We start from the raw sequence: 19,368 nt of genomic DNA, 5'->3' as shown, positions 1-19,368 counted from the left end.
GATTCATGATTTGGATCATTGTGGCATTCGTTCAAAACCCGCGCGTTTTCAAGTAACAAAAGATGACTAGATGAGATCAGGGTTGTTGCTTTTCACATGACGGCATCGAATACTTTTATGAATAGTTACGATCATATAAATTTGTGTAGTCAATGAAATAAGTATAATGGAAGAAGAAAGTGAAGTTTATTTTATTTTATCAAAATATGTTGACTGTAATTCAATGTTAATACATTTCCGTCATTCTATTTATTGCAATCGTGTAATATGGAAGGTTGGCTACTCTGTAATCTGAAGCTATGAACGGTGTGAAATGTGAATGTGGACATGCTACGATAGTGTATAGAAGGTGAAGTAGCACGTGTAATTGAAGAAAGGAATTAGAAATAACAATGTCTGACATTGAGTCAAGTAATGAAGATGTAGAAAGCGACTCAGATTTGGAGGTATGCATTATGACAAAACAATGTGTGTTTTCAATATTTTAGTTTTCCGTTATTGAAATTGAGGTTAAGTGAAGAAGCATGGACAGAATTTTTGACGTTAATTTACAGACATATAATGACGTTTAGCATTTATTCTTCCTCGGTAAGGGCGTAGACTTCTACCAAAGCACTTAGGCATGAAAGGTCCATTGTGCACCTACAAACTAGAAACCAACCCAGGAGACCGCAGTAGGCGAACAGCATCGTGATGCTAGTTTATAATATACTTCCGGACTTTTTAAACTTTGATTTGTTTTGGGATAATTATTTACTTTAGCGATACCTTAGTTTATGACATGCCCAATGTGGCCACAAGAGAAACGAACGGGAGAGTTTGGGAATGGGGAGTTTTAGGTTGAGGAGGAACGTCTGCACGACAATGAGGTAAGTTTTGCATCATTCACATAATGCATTGTGTTTGTGACATGGGGTCATTTAACATTTAAGTACCTAATCTAACTTTCGAAGAAAGTGAGGGGGTAATCTAAAACGGTGGTTCCCAAAGGGGGGGGGGTGGAGATTGTTTACAAAATAAAACAAAAACGCCCCGCCCGGTGAATGTAGAGTATCCAACGCCCACTGAACGAATATTTCACTTTTATCACTGCCAATATTGCGCTATAATCGTATATGCAAGGAGGCTATAACAAAAACCTAAACTAACCAAACCTAACCTGTCAAAGAAGCAACAAGTTATACTAAATATGTGTAGAATTGGCCTATGTCTCTAAAGTGGGCGGGACATAAGTAACATTGACAAAAAAAAATTCAGCAGTTAAAGTAAAAAGTAATTATTGTGTTAAATGTGCCTGTTTTTCAGAACGTAGCCTCTCAAATCTGGACTAAGTAGCCTATTCGATACATACACAGTGATATCATTTTCTAGTTCAAGATTTCTCGCTTTTGTTTTCAAGGTAATCCTAGACGAGAAACTTAATTTGCATGAATACGAGGTTTCAAATGTTATAAAAAAATTTAAGAGCTTCTTTAGCAAACTCGAAGTATTCTTTTGATGCCAAACTGGTCAACGCTTTGCGAAAGAAAAGGTCTTGTTTCAATATTCCATCAGTAGGTAACATATTTCAGTTCGAGCTTTTCCTTTATAACATTATAGGCTATATATTTTTTTTAATTTCACCCAGTTGAACATAACGGATTCAGTATCAATCTGTAACTGTCATAATTGCTTGAAGTTTCATCTGGAAAATAATAAAAAAGTTGTTGTTTAAAGTCGTACTTCGAGTAGTATCCACTGGTTTTGAGTAAAATTATAGTTGTTACATTGTATTTATTAACATTCCATGGTATTCATACATTGCTTTACAGCTAGAATATGGAACAAGTCAAAAACTTAATACTATTATAAAGTCTTAATTTATAGTCACAGTCTAGATGAAATATATACAGATGAGATTTACAATGTAGTCTACTAGTACAACACAAAGTTTTAGTATCAATTTCATGAAGTGTTATTGAATGTCATGAATTCTCCTACAGAATAGAAGGCGTGAGAAATTAGGTACTTCTTTAATTTGCCCCTAATTAATCTTATGTTTTGAGTTTCATTTTTTATATCGATAGGGAGGCTATTACAAATTTTTACTGCCATATAACACACTCCTTTTTGATAGCACGATAGACTTGCCGATGGAATACGAAAGTAATGTTTTTGACGTGTATTTATGCTATGAACTGTTGAATTAGTTACAAAGTTTTCACGATTACATACGAGGAAGATTATTAATGAAAAGATATACTGACAAGCCATGGGCATTATTTGTAGTTTTTTGAAAATAGTCCTACACGATTCCCTAGATTTGGTACCTACTATTATTCTAATTACTCTTTTTTGTAATAGAAATATACTGTTACTCTCTGTGGAATTTCCCCAGAATATTATTCCAAAACTCATTAAAATGGAAGTATGCTCACGATTTCACGACTTTACAAGGATTTGTATTTCTGGAATGAAGTCAAAAACTGGCAAGTTATAGCAGTGGGGCGAGGGGTCACAAACTGAAGTCTCGCCCAAAAGTGGGTCATGCTTTCAAAAAGTTTGGAAGTAACACAGGAAGAAGTGGAAAAATAGCGGATACCAATGGTATCGCTAAAGTAAATAACTTAATTACTTGTTTTGGTATTTATTTTATTTTTTCTCATTTATCTGAATTAAACTTCATCTAAGAAGAAACAAATATTCTTTTCATTCTCAGAAAACTTTAATTTTAGATATAAAACTTAGATTTCTTAAAATAGCGTTTATCTGTTTTCTGTGAAGGTTTGAAAATAATTTTGCATCTTGTAAGAATTTATAAATCTAATTTCATAATTGTTTTTTAAACACGCTTTAACATCCGTGGTGATATCATATGTATTTCATCATTGTAATGTCATTCAGTAGTATTCATATTGTTCAGTTAGTTTGTATTGAATGATTGAACCTGATTGAGCTGTGAAAAGTCCGTTGTATAGCCTATTAGAGTAGTTTAAGTTAATGTGATGACAGTGATAGGCCTATTATTTAATATAATTTTGAGTATGCTTACCGTAACTAATCTGTCTAGCCAAGATTAAGGAAGGTCTTCGGCAGTAAATTAATTTTTGCCACTTAAAAGTGTATTCTGGTTTTGCGAGGGATAATGTACCTCATTCTATCTCCTTTCTTTTGTTCTCAGTTGCAAGAAGCTTATGCCAAGGGACTTCTGAAACCTGGATTGAATACTGTGACTGTTGTAGAGAGGAAAAAGCATAAAAATGACGTGGTAAGTGAATTTTACAGTGATTATGGATATGGAAAAGTGTTGTTGTTTACAAATGGATGGAGTATTGGATAACTTTGTGAGACCAGAAAGGTCAATGTATACCAAATGGTCCAGGAATAAATTAATTGTTAGCTTGACCATTTAAAAAATATTTATATTTTGATAGTAATGACCTCTAAAATTCAAATACCTGGGAGCAACAGTAATGATACTTGGGAGGAAATTAAACACAGAATAAATATGGGAAATGCCTGTTATTATTCGGTTGAGAAGCTTTTATCATCCAGTCTGCTGTCAAAAAATCTGAAAATTAGAATTTATAAAACAGTTATATTACCGGTTGTTCTTTATGGCTGTGAAACTTGGACTCTCACTTTGAGAGAGGAACATAGGTTAAGGGTGTTTGAAAATAAGGTGCTTAGGAAAATATTTGGGGCTAAGAGGGATGAAGTTACAGGAGAATGGAGAAAGTTACACAACGCAGAACTGCACGCATTGTATTCTTCACCTGACATAATTACGAACATTAAATCCAGACGTTTGAGATGGACAGGGCATGTAGCACGTATGGTCGAATCCAGAAATGCATATAGAGTGTTAGTTGGGAGGCCAGAGGGAAAAAGACCTTTGGAGAGACCGAGACGTAGATGGGAGGATAATATTAAAATGGATTTGAGGGAGGTGGGATGTGATGGTAGAGACTGGATTAATCTTGCTCAGGATAGGGACCGATGGCGGGCTTATGTGAGGGCGGCAATGAACCTCCGGGTTCCTTAAAAGCCGTAAGTAAGTAAGTAAGTAAGTAATGACCTCTGTCTGCAAGTAGTCAGAAATTAGTATTAATTATTTTTATTTACCTTCATATAAAAATGGAAACCATTTTTGTAGTGTGCATGTGTAACACTACCTGCAAACGTACATGTGTGAGGTAAAACAGTTACTTTCAAAGTTAATGTCTCGATTCCAAATCATGAAATTTCTCCGAATTTTAAGCACAATGTTCAATAAATTTAAAGGTCATATTGTTTCAGAAGTGTTATGAATTATAATTCAATAATAGTTTATATTTCCAGTCAAACACTTATCAGTATGTGAAGTCAGAAAATAATTTTGTTACATCATATTATAATTTGAAGGTCACAAATATTTTCGACTTTCACCTGAAGATGACTTTTTCTATAAGTCAAAAATATTTGTGACCTTCAAATTATAATATGATGTAACAGAATTATTTTCTTACTTCACATACTGATAAGTGTTTTGACTGAAAATATAAACTATTATTAAATTATAACAATGTTCAATATTTACCTTTTCCCCAGAAACGATGGCAACATTTCTCTGAAAAAGAGGAACATTTTCCTCAAGTTCCCATCACTGATTTAGATGGGTACACTATGAAACTTAATTCTTGTTGTTGTTGTTGTTTTATAATGCCAGGCGTTTGACAATAAAGTCATTTGATCTCTTGCACTCCAATATTTTTCAAAGACATTGTTATGGTCAGCCACTGAAGCACAGATTTTGAGGTGTTCCGAATCCATTTCTTGATTTGAGTTGCACAATGGACATTTTTTAGGGGACTGATATATTCCAATTCTATGCAGGTGTTTGGCCAAACAATCATGGCCTGTTGCCAATCTAAATGCAGCTACAGACGATTTTCGTGGTAAATCGGGAATTAACTGTGGATTATGATGCAGAGAGTTCCATTTTTTCTCTTGAGATTGTGTTATCAAATTTTGTTTGTTGAAGTCTAAGTATGTAGATTTAATAAATCTTTTCACAGAGTAATACGTAATTTAGTAACAGGTCTGTAAGTAGCAGTGCTGCCCTTCTTTGCTAAAGCATCCGCATTCTTGTTTCCCAGGATTCCACAATGGGATGGTATCCATTGGAATACAATTCTTTTATTGAGTGTTATTAATTGAGAGAGGTGTTTGAGAATAAGGTTCTTAGGAAAATATTTGGGGCTAAGAGGGATGAAGTTACAGGAGAATGGAGAAAGTTACACAACACAGAACTGCACGCATTGTATTCTTCACCTGACATAATTAGAAACATAAAATCCAGACGTTTGAGATGGGCAGGACATGTAGCACATATGGGCGAATCCAGAAATGCATATAGAGTGTTAGTTGGGAGGCCGGAGGGAAAAAGACCTTTGGGGAGGCCGAGACGTAGGTGGGAAGATAGTATTAAAATGGATTTGAGGGAGGTGGGATATGATGATAGAGATTGGATTAATCTTGCTCAGGATAGGGACCAATGGCGGGCTTATGTGAGGGCGGCAATGAACCTCCGGGTTCCTTAAAAGCCAGTAAGTAAGTAAGTGTTAATTGAGAGAGCATTTTAGTTATTTCTGCTGTTTGAGATGAAGGTGTGTGTTTAGAGACTATTGATAGAATAGCTGCTTTGGAGTCTGACAATGTAACTGCATTCTTACTTTTCTTCAGGACACCAGAAACGGCTTCTGGATAGATGTCTTTGAGGCAGGACAGATTTTCTCTGAATACTTCGAAATTTTCCTTTGAATTTCATTGCATGGGTGCTTCTTAACATCATTGTCATTAACTCTGGTAGATTAGAATAATTTTTAAATTAAAAACAATCGAGAAATAATAATTTGTCTCTTTTTCTGTCTATTGTGATAGGCTGGACTTGGGCAGAAGCTGGAGTCCATAAAACTGTCCTTGGACTGGGTGGAGCGTCTGGATCTGATCAACGGTCAAGCTCCTCTTGCACCGGAGCTTGCATACAAGGTAATTCATGGTAATGTGTGTGGTAACACAAAATTGAAGAGTCCAGTGCAAGAATGATGGATGTCATTTGGAACACATTTTGCAGGAGAAGCAATTGAAAGTTTGAAATGCTTAGCGCTCAAAGCTTAACTGTGATTTCCCGATCATTACTGGACAATGACTATCAGTGTTAATGCCATATAAATCTGTATGTACATTCTATATGTCTTAAGCTATGCATTGACAGTCTTGGTTCATTTTCGACAAGAAAGTGACATCCATCATTCTTGCAGTGGACACTTCGTTAGCTTCCCCAACCTGAAGATTCAAAATTTAAGCACACACTATTGAAGTGGGAAAGAGGAATGTGCTTGTTTCACACGCTTTTTTTCCTCCTCTCCCCATCTTTTCTCTCCCTTTCTCTCCTTTCCTGTCTCTTCTCCTCTCCCCTCTCCTCTGTCTAATGTCACGTGACAGTATATTAATTACAATAATGATCTTTAGCACTTGAGAGTTTTTGCCCAGATATGAGTAATTGGATACTGTAAAACAGAAAAAAAATGGAAGAATTACTTCACATTGCCGCATTTAGAGGCATTGTAGGTGATTCATCGAAGGATATGTCGTTAAATAATGTTAACAGAAGAAGAACCATTCAGGAACGAGGCTTTTTTTTTTTCAGAGGAGTGCCTGTAGGCAGTCTTAAGGTACGGTCACACGTCGCTACTTTTGCAGTACAAAAACTGCGCAACTCTTGTACTGCGACGTGTGAACAACGGTGCAACCCGAAAAGTAGCGGCTGCCGAACCTGCTGCCCGCTACTTTTCCATGCTGCCTGCAGCTTAGAAGTAGCGACGTGTGAACAGGGCTCTCAGGGTTGCAGCCGCAGCATTTTTGATATCGGTTTTGTTGAAACTTTTGCTGCGGTTATGACCAGTGTTGCCACCCAAATGTGTCAATGATACTTTTATTGTTTGGATGTATTTTAATGTTAGATGTGATGAAAATAAATTATTTGTAACAGTTATTAAATGCACAACACAGTCTGAGCATATTTGCTGATGATATAATTCACTTTTTTAATTTTTTGTAGCGTAGTTTCAAACAGGAGGGTTACCAACATTGGTTACGTGAATATGCTGTTGGTTATCATTTAAGTATATAGGCGTTTTTAAAAGCTTTATAGTAAAAATAATGCCAATTTCTGAATCCTAGTTAGGACAGAAAAGCAAATAATAGATAAGGAAGCTTTCGCATGAGTTTCTTAATAATGCGAACATAACCACAAAATGTATATTGAGAAGTCAACACGGAGATGGAAACCTGCAGCATGACTGCGGCTGCAAAAGTAGCGCCTTGTGTGTGAACAGACTCGCAACCTCCAGTTGCAACTTTTGCTGCACTCGGGTTGCGCAGCACGAAAAGTAGCGTGCAGCGCACTACTTTTGGCTTACGTGTGAACACGACACGCAACTTTTACAGCTGCAGTACAAAAGTTGCGCAGCAAAAGTAGCAACGTGTGACCGTACCTTTAGGCTTATTGTGCAACCTCCTTATGTTGGAATGATTGATTGTTGAAGTCCATTTAGGATCGCTCTTCAAGCGCATGGTTCACTGCATGGTGTCATCGTATCGATTCAGCCACAGCATCCAGTTCTAACTGGAGACCTGATCCTCCACCTGCCTGTGATGTTATTCTATAACTTCCTCAGATAGATGGCATCTTTTCGCAATTCATGTGTCTGAATCTGCTGCATCCTCAGTCAGTCAAATTGGTGTTCACAGCGCCATCGATTCCACAACTCACCAAGGCGCCATCTATCCAAGGGAGCTACACTCCCCTGATCTAACCGCAGTCCAACGGCTTAATGAACGTAGAAATTTTCATTCTCTTGTTCTCCTTTTCCAAGTCCTTCACACCTCTACACCTACCTACCTTGCCTCCCGTTTCAGTTACCTGTCATCATATCATAATCTCTTCACACGCACGCAAAATAGCCGCATACTAGCCATACCAACACATAAGACATCATCGTATTCATCATCATACACAATCTCGCTCTCGCGCTTGTGGAATACCCTACCCAGTGACATCAGAGACTGTCGGAATTTAGTAGCGTTCAAAAGCAAACTTATTAAGTATTTTCTTACTGCGTAGAGTAGGTTTAATTTTTACTTAATCAATAAAAGAAATGCTTCTCTCTTCTTAACTTTTACAATAAACTGTCTATAGCTTTTATTAATCAGTTAATCTTTTAGTACTTTGATTTTTATTGTATTTGTAAATTTAATATTAATTGTAATTATAATTGTAATTGTATTCTTAATATTGTAGTTGTAATCCCCTGGTAGAGGGGAAGAGAAGGCCTGATGAACTTATCTCTACCAGGTTAAATAAATAAATAAATAACAAAATAAATAAAGCCCCTGCAGCTTCTCTGGATATGTGCAGCTCCCACAGACAGATGTCGCTTATAGGAATGAATGGAGAACATCTACTTCATTGCCGAAAACTGGATCCTAATCTCTAGAAGACGAAGATCCTCTCAAAACTGTACTGGAATGCCAGAAGACTCGTGGATTGAATCCTTATGTCTCGCCATTAGATAACGACAACTTTTTATTGCGCTGTGAACGCCATTTTGATCATCAGTTGTGTACATAAACAATAACAACAATGTAGTCTCCAATGATGCCAGCATAAAACTTTAAAAGTTCCTCTTTCATTTACTGTAAATGTCATTTTAAGTATTCAGTGAGTTATTAAACTTTCTTATTGATAGTTTTTGTCGCGGACACTGTGTATTTTGTGTTTGATTTGGAATGTTGTAAAAACTTACAGCTACAAGAACAAGAGTTGCAGCATCAAGCCAGAGTTGGCAAATCCAAAAGCAAAGGCCAGAAAGTAACAGCTGTGGAATCAGAAGATCCAGTTGTAAACGAATTCCATCGGGAGATGTTGTTCCACAGACAAGCCCAGGCGGCAGTTCTGTTGGGCATCCCTAGAGTGAAGCAGCTGGGAATAAAGACTAAGAGGCCTGACGATTACTTTGCGGAAATGGCAAAATCAGACCAACACATGCAGAAGGTAAGTGAATTATTTTTTTTCAGTTGTGTAGTGCTCTAGTCTGTTTTCCTGCTTCTTACAGCTAAATATAGCCTCAGAGAAGTTTAATAATGAAAAGTGTCGTCCATATTTGTATAACTTGGGTCAGAGGGCATACTGGGATAGTTGGAAATGAGAGAGCCGATGAATTGGCAAAGATGGCAGCCAACTCTGATGTGCCACTGTCGTACAATTTATGTCCGATATCATATATCAAAAAAGTAGCCAAAGAACATTATATGCAAGAATGGAACGAAAGATGGGTCAATAGTGATAAGGGAATTCTTACAAAAGAGCTGTATTTTCCAACGGTCTATGATCATAATAAATGTAAAGTAATAACGCCAAATTTCGTACTGACACAGTTTTTGACTGGGCATGGAAAATTCGGGGAATACTTAAATAGATTCCATATTAAGGACGATGCAACTTGCATTTGTGGGAGGAATCTCAAGATGTGAAACATGTATTATATGATTGTCCAGTCTTTTGCCGTGAAAGATAAAAGCTTGAGTTGTTATTAAACACTTTAAATTATACATTTACCAAACCGTTACCCAATATACTTACCAACTCCAAATCATATAAGTATTTCATGTCCTTCTTGAATAGAATATTCGTCAAACTGTAAAATGTTAAATTATTCCGGGGGGGAAAAAAATCGTATTAGTTCTAATCAACTATAATGAAACTGTAAGTCTTCAATTTCGCATACCTATAATATTGTACTATTGGTTTTAATTTTTATTTTAATTAGGCATTTGATTTCTAATTTTGAGCCATTTCTTGTAATACCTGATTATTGCCAATTGTTGTTACTAAATAATGTATTTAATTCGTAAATGTTAAGCCATCTCTTAGTATAGCTATTTACTGCTTCTAAAATAACACGTTTAATAGCTATATACATATATATTTCTTCCTATAACCACTAGATATAAATATAGAGACATGCCTTGAGGCTTTATGAAACGATCCATTCTTTCATTAAGGTGCATTCTTGTACATAATTCATGTAAACTGTAATCTTGACCACAATTTTGTATTATAATTTTACTATTGTTTATTGGTTATAAAATATGTATTTTGATACCAACTATAACCCTAATATACCTCAGGGTGAAATAGGGTTTATTAAATTGGATAATAAAAAAAAAACAAATCAATGATTGAAGGAATATCTTGTCCACTTTCCTTCCCAGAAAATGTTAAATTGTAGCCAAGATATGTAAACTCATTTACTCTTTCTATTAATTTATTGTTTACGCAAATTTTGCTTGCGACCAGGTATTTCCCACGAAATGCCATGACTTTTGTTCTTTCAATATTGATTTCCATGTTGTATTTTGGGCTGATCTATGTATATTGTGCACTGAATATGTAGATTTACTTAAATAATATTTATTTGTAACAAGTGCAGCAAAACACACATGTATGATATATATATATATATATACACAGTAAAACCCCATTTATCTGAACATCTATCAACCAAAACAACCCGGGTTAACTGAGAAGTATTTTTTTTGTCACACACAAGACATATACTGTATTCATCCTTTAATTTGGAAAGATTTGAGGAAACTACAGTACGTGCACTGCAGATTTTTTATTCCTTTACTTATTCAGTTCAACGCACTGTAATGTAGTGGAAGGTTTAGGAAGAACCCAGCAACCGCAAGGTTGCTCTCTGAGAAACGCTTTCCCTCCTCTCTCACATTTAAAGAGTAATGGTGACTGACATGTGAGAGAAGAGGAAATGGAGGAGGGGTAGGTAGGGAAAGAGAGTGAGAGAATATCTTTGTCTCTTTATATCTTTTTCTTCCTTGCCTTCTTCATCTCTGCTTTCTTGTTTGGCCACTGTGTTGGTTGAACTACCACTTGTGTAACAGTTGCAGTGTTGCGAACCAAGGAACAAGAAATTCCCCTATATCATATTAAAAGTCCCCCTAAAATTCAGAGAAACCCTCTAAATTTTTTAAGTTGTACTTGAAAAAAAAACGCAACATAAAAATTAGCAAATGTGATTATACATACACAATTAAATAGAAAAAAATTTTCACACATCATGCACACTGTCTTGCAATAGAATAGAATATTCTTTGGATTTCTCATAATTCGTCCTTGCAGTACGAACTGGTTGGCTCTTGATGCATCGGGACAACATTGTGTTACATTTTGCAAGTATTGACACTGAAAGTCCATAACACTTGCATCTTGCTGAGTGCCGACTTTTACTCGGGCAAGCAGACTTATTAGTTCCAAACTAAAAATGTTATTCATAGCTCACGTGACTGGCATTTGTTGCATATAATGTTTAGTATAAAATGAAATCTAATTAAAAAAACATAAGTAGAATATAAAAGAAATGAAAATCAGTTGTATCAAAAGCATAAATTTAAATTGGGGAAATTGTTTAACTGCATTTTACAGCAGACAGTATTGTTGTGTGGGCCATGACTTAGGCAACACAAGGTGAACACGTGTGCAAGAGACGAGGGGTGGGAGAGAGCATCATAATAATATAATAATAATAATAATAATAATAATAATAATAATAATAATAATAATAATAATAATAATGGTTTATTTTAACTGGGAGAGTTAAGGCCATTCGGCCTTCTCTTCCACTCAACCAGTATGATAGAAAATTACTACAATGCTATGACTATAACATAATTAATACAATACAATACAATACAAGACAATATAATACATAATTAATATAATACAATGACAATTCTTTTCATCTTCACAACACCAATAAAATAATTATGTAATAATAATAATAATAATAATAATAATAATAACTGCAATAGTAATGACAGTCATACCTAAAAATTAAATTATTAAACTTGATCACAATTATAACTTCAATTTGACTGCGCCCGTAAGAAATCCTTTAGCCTCTTCTTGAAAGTGGTTATTGTCTGGCAGTCCCTAATCTTCTGAGGTAGAGAATTCCATTCACGGGGGACTGAGACAGTAAAAGAGGATGAATAGTGGGATGTTCTATGGGCAGGAATTGCTAGGATTTGGCTCTCCTGTGACCTGGTGTTTAGATTGTGACTGGAGGATAAGTAGTTAAACCGGGAACGAAGATAATTTGGAGTAGAAGTGTGGAGAACTCGAAACAGAAGAGACAGCGAATGAAGTGTTCTACGGTTACTAAGTTGCAGCCAGGATAAAGATTTGAACGAGGGTGTAATGTGGTCAAATTTGTGAGCATTGCTGATGAATCTGACACACATATTGTGCACACGCTGCAGCTTGTTCAGAAACGGTCTGGGACTGTGTACTCTGATTAGTTGTTAAAAGTATTGAACAAACATTACTTCAAAGTAAAGGCATACCCTGCCGTAGAACGTTATGATCGGGATGACAATCTCTTTGACAAGGTGATACAAGAAAACACTTAATGTAAACTTAAACTCAATTCAATAACATTTATTAACAACCAGTAATTAAAATAGCTATGAACCAATGTCCCACAAAACGTGCAGTCACTCATAATTCACCCTTCAAGTAAACTCGTTGATAATTTCCATTCACTGACCTGGCATTCATCAAATGATGGACTAGTAATGCCATCTGTTTTCTCTAGCTGAAAACATGAGTAATTAATTCGACAAGTCCTAGCTTGTCTGCCACTGAATAACTCTAGGTTACCAAATCCACTATAATTAATATAGTCCCGTTTGAGGAAAGCCAAGTACTAATTCCTCACTCTTTAAGATGCCAGACTGTAACTATAATTCACACATAACCAACTCTGTCATCATACCAAAAACCTGTTACAATCCTGCTGAATCAATCTCGCATCCAGCACAACAATGACCTCTCTCTTCCACTCTCATATTTCTACTCTCACACAGTACACCGCTCCACAAACTGAAGACCACTATCATGGGCTATAAATCACGAACCCCGTTCGATACCCGGCTGCTCTGCCGTCACATCACAGCTAGCCACAACACCAACTCACAGCTAACCCAGCTGTCGCCCAACCTCACTCAACGAGTCGTTCCACCAGACTCACTACTAAAAATCGATGCTCCCCTAAAGTCAAATAGTATGTTAATGCGCCCTCAAAATATCCAATCATAAATCAAACCCAAATCACGTGATCACTAAAGTTCGCTCCTTCTACGTGAGGAATAAATGATCTATAATGGAAGAAAGGAAACAAGTTATCTATGAAGAGTAAGGTAAACTAATACTAAAAATAAAATAATAAGAATAGAAAGGAAAGAAGGAAAGGAAAAGGAAAATAAAAGTAGTGTGCCGAAATAAAACGGCACAGTTCGAAAGGTCAGTTGTCAAGTCTGTAAGTTGTAATACAAGTAATAAAGAGAGCAGGTGAGGAAACATGCTTGCAAGATGTGATACAGGCCGAAGAGGGGATTCATGATCATGATATTCATTGTTCAATTACACAACACAGTAGTTTCACTGTAATTAATTTTAAAAATAAATCCTAATGACGTATACTTTAAAAACAACACCCATAAAAACCCCTCTAAAATTGATCTTTTCCCTGAAAATCTCCCTAACATTTTTATCCCCCCAAACCTCCTCCTAGAAAAGTGTTTTCCCCCTTAATTTGGGGGGAAAACCCCCAAGTTGGCAACACTGAACAGCTGTGTGTAGTGTTGAGGACTTGTTGCAGGTCAGAGAGCATCTCCAACGGAAGCAACACAGCCAGGAGCGCAGTGAACGAGTCAAGCAGCAGCGGCAACTGCGGAAGATCGGCAAGAAGGTGCAGATAGAGGCCAAGCTGCGGCAGGCGAGTGAGAAGAGAGAACTCATGGAGGAGGTCAAGAAGTACCGCAAGGGCATCCGGAAAGACCTCGACTTCTTGGACGATAAGAAGAAGCACAAACCATCATCACAAGGCGACAGAAGAGGGGGACCGCAAGACAAAAGGTGAGTAAGGCTTCTGAACAGCAGTAATGAAATGAGCTGCATTTGAGTCGTGGCTCAGACACCAGAAATAGTCGTGAGGTTCCTGTGACATTTGTACAATAGTATTCAGATGTCTCTGATGTTGCATTTGCCCTTGAACGATGATTATCTAGTTCTGCTTATTAGGGTGTGAAATCAAGAATGAATTATGAATAAAAAATAGTTTATATCAGTTTGCTAGTTACACTTAGTGTAACTAAATTCCTCATAGATACTCAAACCTCCGCCAGGGGTACCAATTTCCAGCATTGGAACGATGGGTTAAATATATACATATGTTTTAATTGGGACACACAATCTTGAGTTTTTCGGTATACATCTGCCTTTCTTACCATGTTGAACATCCTGTTTAATTTCCAGTGATATCACAATACACCACAATTCATTGAAGAACTATGATTTTTTTTTTGTTAATTTGTGAAATTGTTGAATGATGGCCCTTAAATTCTCTTCACTTTGATGGATTTTTTATTTGCTGTTGATTAAATTGTGATCTTTATGCCTATGAGAACTAAAGTATTGTTAAAAGTTATTCATTCTGTGAGAAGTTCAAAAAGGAACCCTATTACTTACTTACTTATGGCTTTTAGAGAACCCGGAGGTTCATTGCCACCCTCACATAAGCCCGCCATTGGTCCCTATCCTGAGCAAGATTAATCCAGTCTCTATCATCATATCCCACCTCCCTCAAATCCATTTTAATATTCTCCTCCTATATACGTCTCGGCCTCCCCAAAGATCTTTTTCCCTCCGGCCTTCCAACTAACACTCTATATGCATTTCTGGATTCGCCCATATGTGCTACATCTCCTGCCCATCTCAAGCATCTGGATGTATTTATTTATTTTATTAGGTTATTTTACGATGCTGTATCAACATCTCAGGTTATTTAGCGTCTGAATGAGGTGAAGGTGATAATGCCGGTGAAATGAGTCCAGTGTCCAGCATCGAAAGTTACCCAGCATTTGCTCGTATTGGGTTGAGGGAAAACCCCGGAAAAAAACCTCGAGGTAACTTGCCCCGACCGGGATTCGAACCCGGGCCACCTGGTTTCACGGCCAGATGCGCTGACCGTTACTCCACAGGTGTGGACATCTGGATGTAATGTTCCTATATATTTCAGGTGAAGAAAACAATGCGTGCAGTTCTGCATTGTGTAACTTTTCTATATGTATATGAATTCAATTTCACCATAAATATTTCTATATTTTCCAGCTAATTTATAGAAAGCAAGTTTATCAGAGCTTGCTTCAGTGCCAGCACTATCAGACTTTTATATTAATGACAACTTCTTTTACTGCTTGTTCTAAGTGTAGGCTTATTCATTCATTCATAGTGTTCTGCCCAAGGGCAGGTCTTTCATTGCAAACCCAGCTTTCTCCAATCTTTTCTATTTTCTGCCTTTCTCTTAGTCTCTGCATGTGATCCATATATTGTCGCTGCATCTCCAAAATCTGTTATGTGTTTTTAAAAAGATTTTACAGGACAAAGAAAGAAACATTACCACTTTTAATTCCCTTGATTTTCAAAGCTACTTTCGGTATAATTTCATCATTTTTCTTGTAGTGATTGATATTGTACCAAAAGTAGCTTTGAAAATAAAGGGAATGAAAAGTGGTAATGCTTCTTTCTTTGTCCTGCAAAGTCTTTTTAAAAACACAGAGCGGATGTTGGAGGCACAGCGACGATTCTTCTTCTGCCCCAAACTCTTCTCCCATTCACCATTCCTTGCAGTGCATCCTTCAGTAGGTAGTTTCTTCTCAGTCTAACAAGGGAAGGGTTTTGGCTCGAACAGGAATTTTTGGTTAAAAATTTGTACAGAGGCTTACCTTACAATGGTGATGAAGACTGTAAAAGCATTCATTTGTGTAACTCTCCGTTTGGTTGGTATTGGTCAATACACTTCTTTAAAAATGTACATGAGGATTCTCTATAAAATGCATGAAACAGCATGGTGCAGAGCAATAAGCACAACACGCAGAAGCAACACCTGAACAATCTTCTGAACCACACTCCAGTGCTGAACAATCAAATGCCACCTGAATTACATTTTTGAAGTCTGAGACTTGTTCAGGATTCACGTAACCAGCTGACTGCCAGGAATACTGAAGCATAGGGCGGTACACTGGAGCAGACAACTGGTTATGAACAACAGAGTGCATTTTCATTATAAACACTGGATTTCCCAAGTTAAGTTCTGGATTCTCAGCAAGAGTCCTTATGCAATCTGTTATCCTCCGAGCATATATTTTGTATTGTCTGAGGAAATAGATATTCAGGGGCTGGAAATATTTAGTTTTTTAGGTTGAATGATCATACATTTCATGTCCTAGCCTTGGAATGATTCATTTATTAAGGTTGTGTCCTTGTGCGCATTCAATGACTCACACAACAGTATATACTTTTGATTAGCTGCAATATTTTCAGACAGAACGTTGGAGAAAAATGTTCTTAAATGGGCTGTAGACATTTTACCACTCGCACTAGCTTCTAGGCTAGGCTTACGGGTAAGGTGTCCCATCCCCTTAACTTGTGCAGTGCTCTCCCCACCCCTCAACTTGTGCAGTGCTCTAACAGACAAACCACACATTACACAAACGAATGCTTTTGGGAGCTTTACAGAGATGTAAAGATGGGCCTGTATACAAATTTTGGATACAAAATTCCTGTTCGAGTCGAAACCCTTCCCTTGTAAGTGTATAAGGAGTTCCAAATGTATGTTTCAGGGTCCAGATCTCTTTCTGACTTGTGCCAAACGTTTTGATATGTTGCAGGGTGAAAGCAAGGCGTAAATACAAAGACCAGAAGTTCGGTTTTGGTGGGAAGAAGCGTGGCCTGAAGAAGAACACAAAAGCCAGCACCTCGGATATGACTGAATACAGGCGATCAGGCAAAGGCAAGCGAGGTGGAGCACCGCAGAAACGTCAACGACCAGGAAAGAATAGGCGCATGAAAATGAAAGCAAAGATGAAGGAATAATAAATGGCTTGATTAAAACTGTACAAAGTGTTTTCTTGAAGTCTCGAATGTACTTGTTTGGGACATGCTCGATCCTCATGCCATATAAGATTTGCATTTAGTTGCGAGTTGTGAGAGAATGAACTTCTTTTTATAGCACATTTGTGATACAGAATGCGCATTGGACATAACATGTATTAAATGTTATGTTATTATATTATTAATAAGAGATTTTTCTTCAGTAATAAGGTTTCTCTTCAAATAAAACAAAAATAGAAAGAAAAAAAAATCCTGGGTAATATTGCTTTACAGAACCCAGTCATTTAAAAGGCTCCTCTAAACATCTGTACAGTATTTCCTCAGTATAATGGACATCAGTGTAGCATACTTTTCAGTTTTGCATACATATTTTAAATTCCCCACTAAAATCTCATCACTTGTAATTTCATTTCATTATGTACAAACATTTTTTAAATTGATTATTACACTTTTACTGCGTCATACTACTTTTGACCAATAAAATGGTACGAAAGGCTGTGTTTCAACCAGTCATAGCTGTTTATGGCTGCATTATTTTATTACTCCCTTAGTGAGTGTTTATTTTTATGTCTTCCCTAGCATTTGTTTGTTTTTATCACTTCTGTAGCGTTTATTTCTTTGTTTGCCAACATTTCAAGCTGCAAATTCTTTATGGTACTATAAAGGCCCATTCACAATGAAAATTAAAATTAAACGTAACATAAACACAGAAGTTTGCAGTTAGGGATCATTCACAATGATTCACATAAGCATTGACATAAACATTACCGTAAGATGTTAACATGAAAGTTTGCAAACTACAAACTTTCATGCTTATGCTTACGTGATTTGCAAACAGTACACAATCGTGGAGCGCTGAAGTATACGACAGAACATGAGGAAATGGCGTCGTTGTTATGTTTCCATGGTTACCAAGTATGTTTGCTGTTATGTTTATGTTCCCATCGTGAATGATGGTATGACTTCTTGATTTTACCGTAACTTGAGTTAATGCTTACGTTATGTTTAATTTTCATTGTGAATGAGCCTTTAAACATGTTTTGTGATCGTCATTTGTTTCCCGCATAGATAGCGAACTGAAAATGGCGTCTCCATTCAAACATTTTGGTGAAGCTAACATTAGTGAAATAGAATTTTAGTAAATTTTAGTAATATTTTATTGTATTAGAGTACTTTATTTCTTCTAATCTTTATATGCTTTCTTCTAATCGTGTAATAGTCAATTAAATCCCACTCGAGTTTTGATTTTCTCTAGATAAATCGAAACCTTTATTGAGATTACTGTTGATAATATATTTTTCTTAACTTCTACATCCTTATTTTACCTATTGTCGATTGCAGATTTTGTGTTATGTGTATCTACTTTAAACATATTGACTGGAAATTGTAGCATCTTGCGTGCACATGAGCTTTGTCATACATTGTTTATAGCAAGAATGTCATTAGGTGAATCTCTCTAGTTTATAGAAGATGAATTATGGAGGAAAGCAAACAAAACTAAAGTTAAGAACTACCGGTACTTCAGATTTTGTTGATTGTACTGTGGTGTCATGTGCAGCCTTAGACACAGAAAATGATTGCTCTCCTGTAGCATGAATTTGTCTAAGTCTACTTCAGACATTTCTCCAGTTGAAGTCCTGCCAGATAGCAGCATAAGCTAGACAGTCCACGTCATGATCCATTTTCAAATGTTTTGTCACAGTTCGACGAGTCCTTATGTCACGCTCTCTAAAACGTCTCCTCATGGTTAGTGGGGAGCTGGGAAAGTTGGACTCCATCCTCAATTCAAAAGCACTTCGAAAAGGTTGGTTTCCAACTTCTCTGGTGAGGATGGTGTCCTATTCACTTGTAGAGATGCGTGGCCGACCAGGAATTGGACAATTCGAAATTTCATTGTTCTCAAGAAATAATTTTGCCCACCTGTTAGCAGTTGTTAAAGGGACTGCAATCTCTCTTGCTGCGCTCGATGCAGAGTAACCTACGCGAACGAGAGCAATGAGTTGTTGATGCTGTTGCTGTCTGTCCGCATCGATGTTAGTATAATATTTTTTCATCCTCTATCAGCCGTGGCAAAAATGTGATCGTGCGCCGAGCCACTGTGTAACCTGCAACATGCATAGCACCTATGAAGGGAGGCGGACACCCGAAGGGGAAGTGAAGCAACTGTCTGACTTATTATCGGATTTTCATTTTCCTTACATCAAGCACTTAAATATAATTTTATACAATATAAGGTTACAAACTAATGTTTAGTACGTGTAACGAAGAGAGAAATGAACAATATCACAACCTAAAATTAACTGTCTTCAGAA

The 19,368-nt window shown here is 36.7% G+C and overlaps 1 protein-coding gene across 1 annotated transcript; it reads left to right on the top strand.

Moving 5' to 3' along the window:
* The first annotated feature begins 287 nt into the window (after positions 1–287).
* On the top strand, positions 288–17,565 carry LOC138695097 (probable rRNA-processing protein EBP2 homolog). The gene is made up of 6 exons (XM_069819487.1): positions 288–446; positions 3,161–3,247; positions 5,902–6,009; positions 8,831–9,076; positions 13,764–14,020; positions 16,834–17,565. Exons 1-6 carry the CDS (start codon positions 393–395, stop codon positions 17,036–17,038), a joined length of 957 nt encoding a protein of 318 aa, XP_069675588.1. The 5' UTR covers positions 288–392; the 3' UTR covers positions 17,039–17,565.
* The last annotated feature ends 1,803 nt before the right edge of the window (positions 17,566–19,368 follow it).

This window comes from Periplaneta americana, chromosome 2 (genome assembly GCF_040183065.1).
Source record: "Periplaneta americana isolate PAMFEO1 chromosome 2, P.americana_PAMFEO1_priV1, whole genome shotgun sequence".
NCBI lineage: Eukaryota > Metazoa > Arthropoda > Insecta > Blattodea > Blattidae > Periplaneta > Periplaneta americana.
The sequence above is the reverse complement of the archived record's forward strand: the minus strand, read 5'-3'. Positions and strand labels throughout refer to the sequence as shown.

What these genes read in the sequence shown, in the direction of transcription:
- LOC138695097 (XM_069819487.1), top strand. Translation starts at nt 393, where the DNA reads ATGTCTGACATTGAGTCAAGTAATGAAGATGTAGAAAGCGACTCAGAT. An exon ending in AAAAGCATAAAAATGACGTG is followed by an intron (nt 3,248 to 5,901) that starts GTAAGTGAATTT and finishes CTATTGTGATAG; the next exon opens with GCTGGACTTGGGCAGAAGCT. An exon ending in GGGGGACCGCAAGACAAAAG is followed by an intron (nt 14,021 to 16,833) that starts GTGAGTAAGGCT and finishes GATATGTTGCAG; the next exon opens with GGTGAAAGCAAGGCGTAAAT.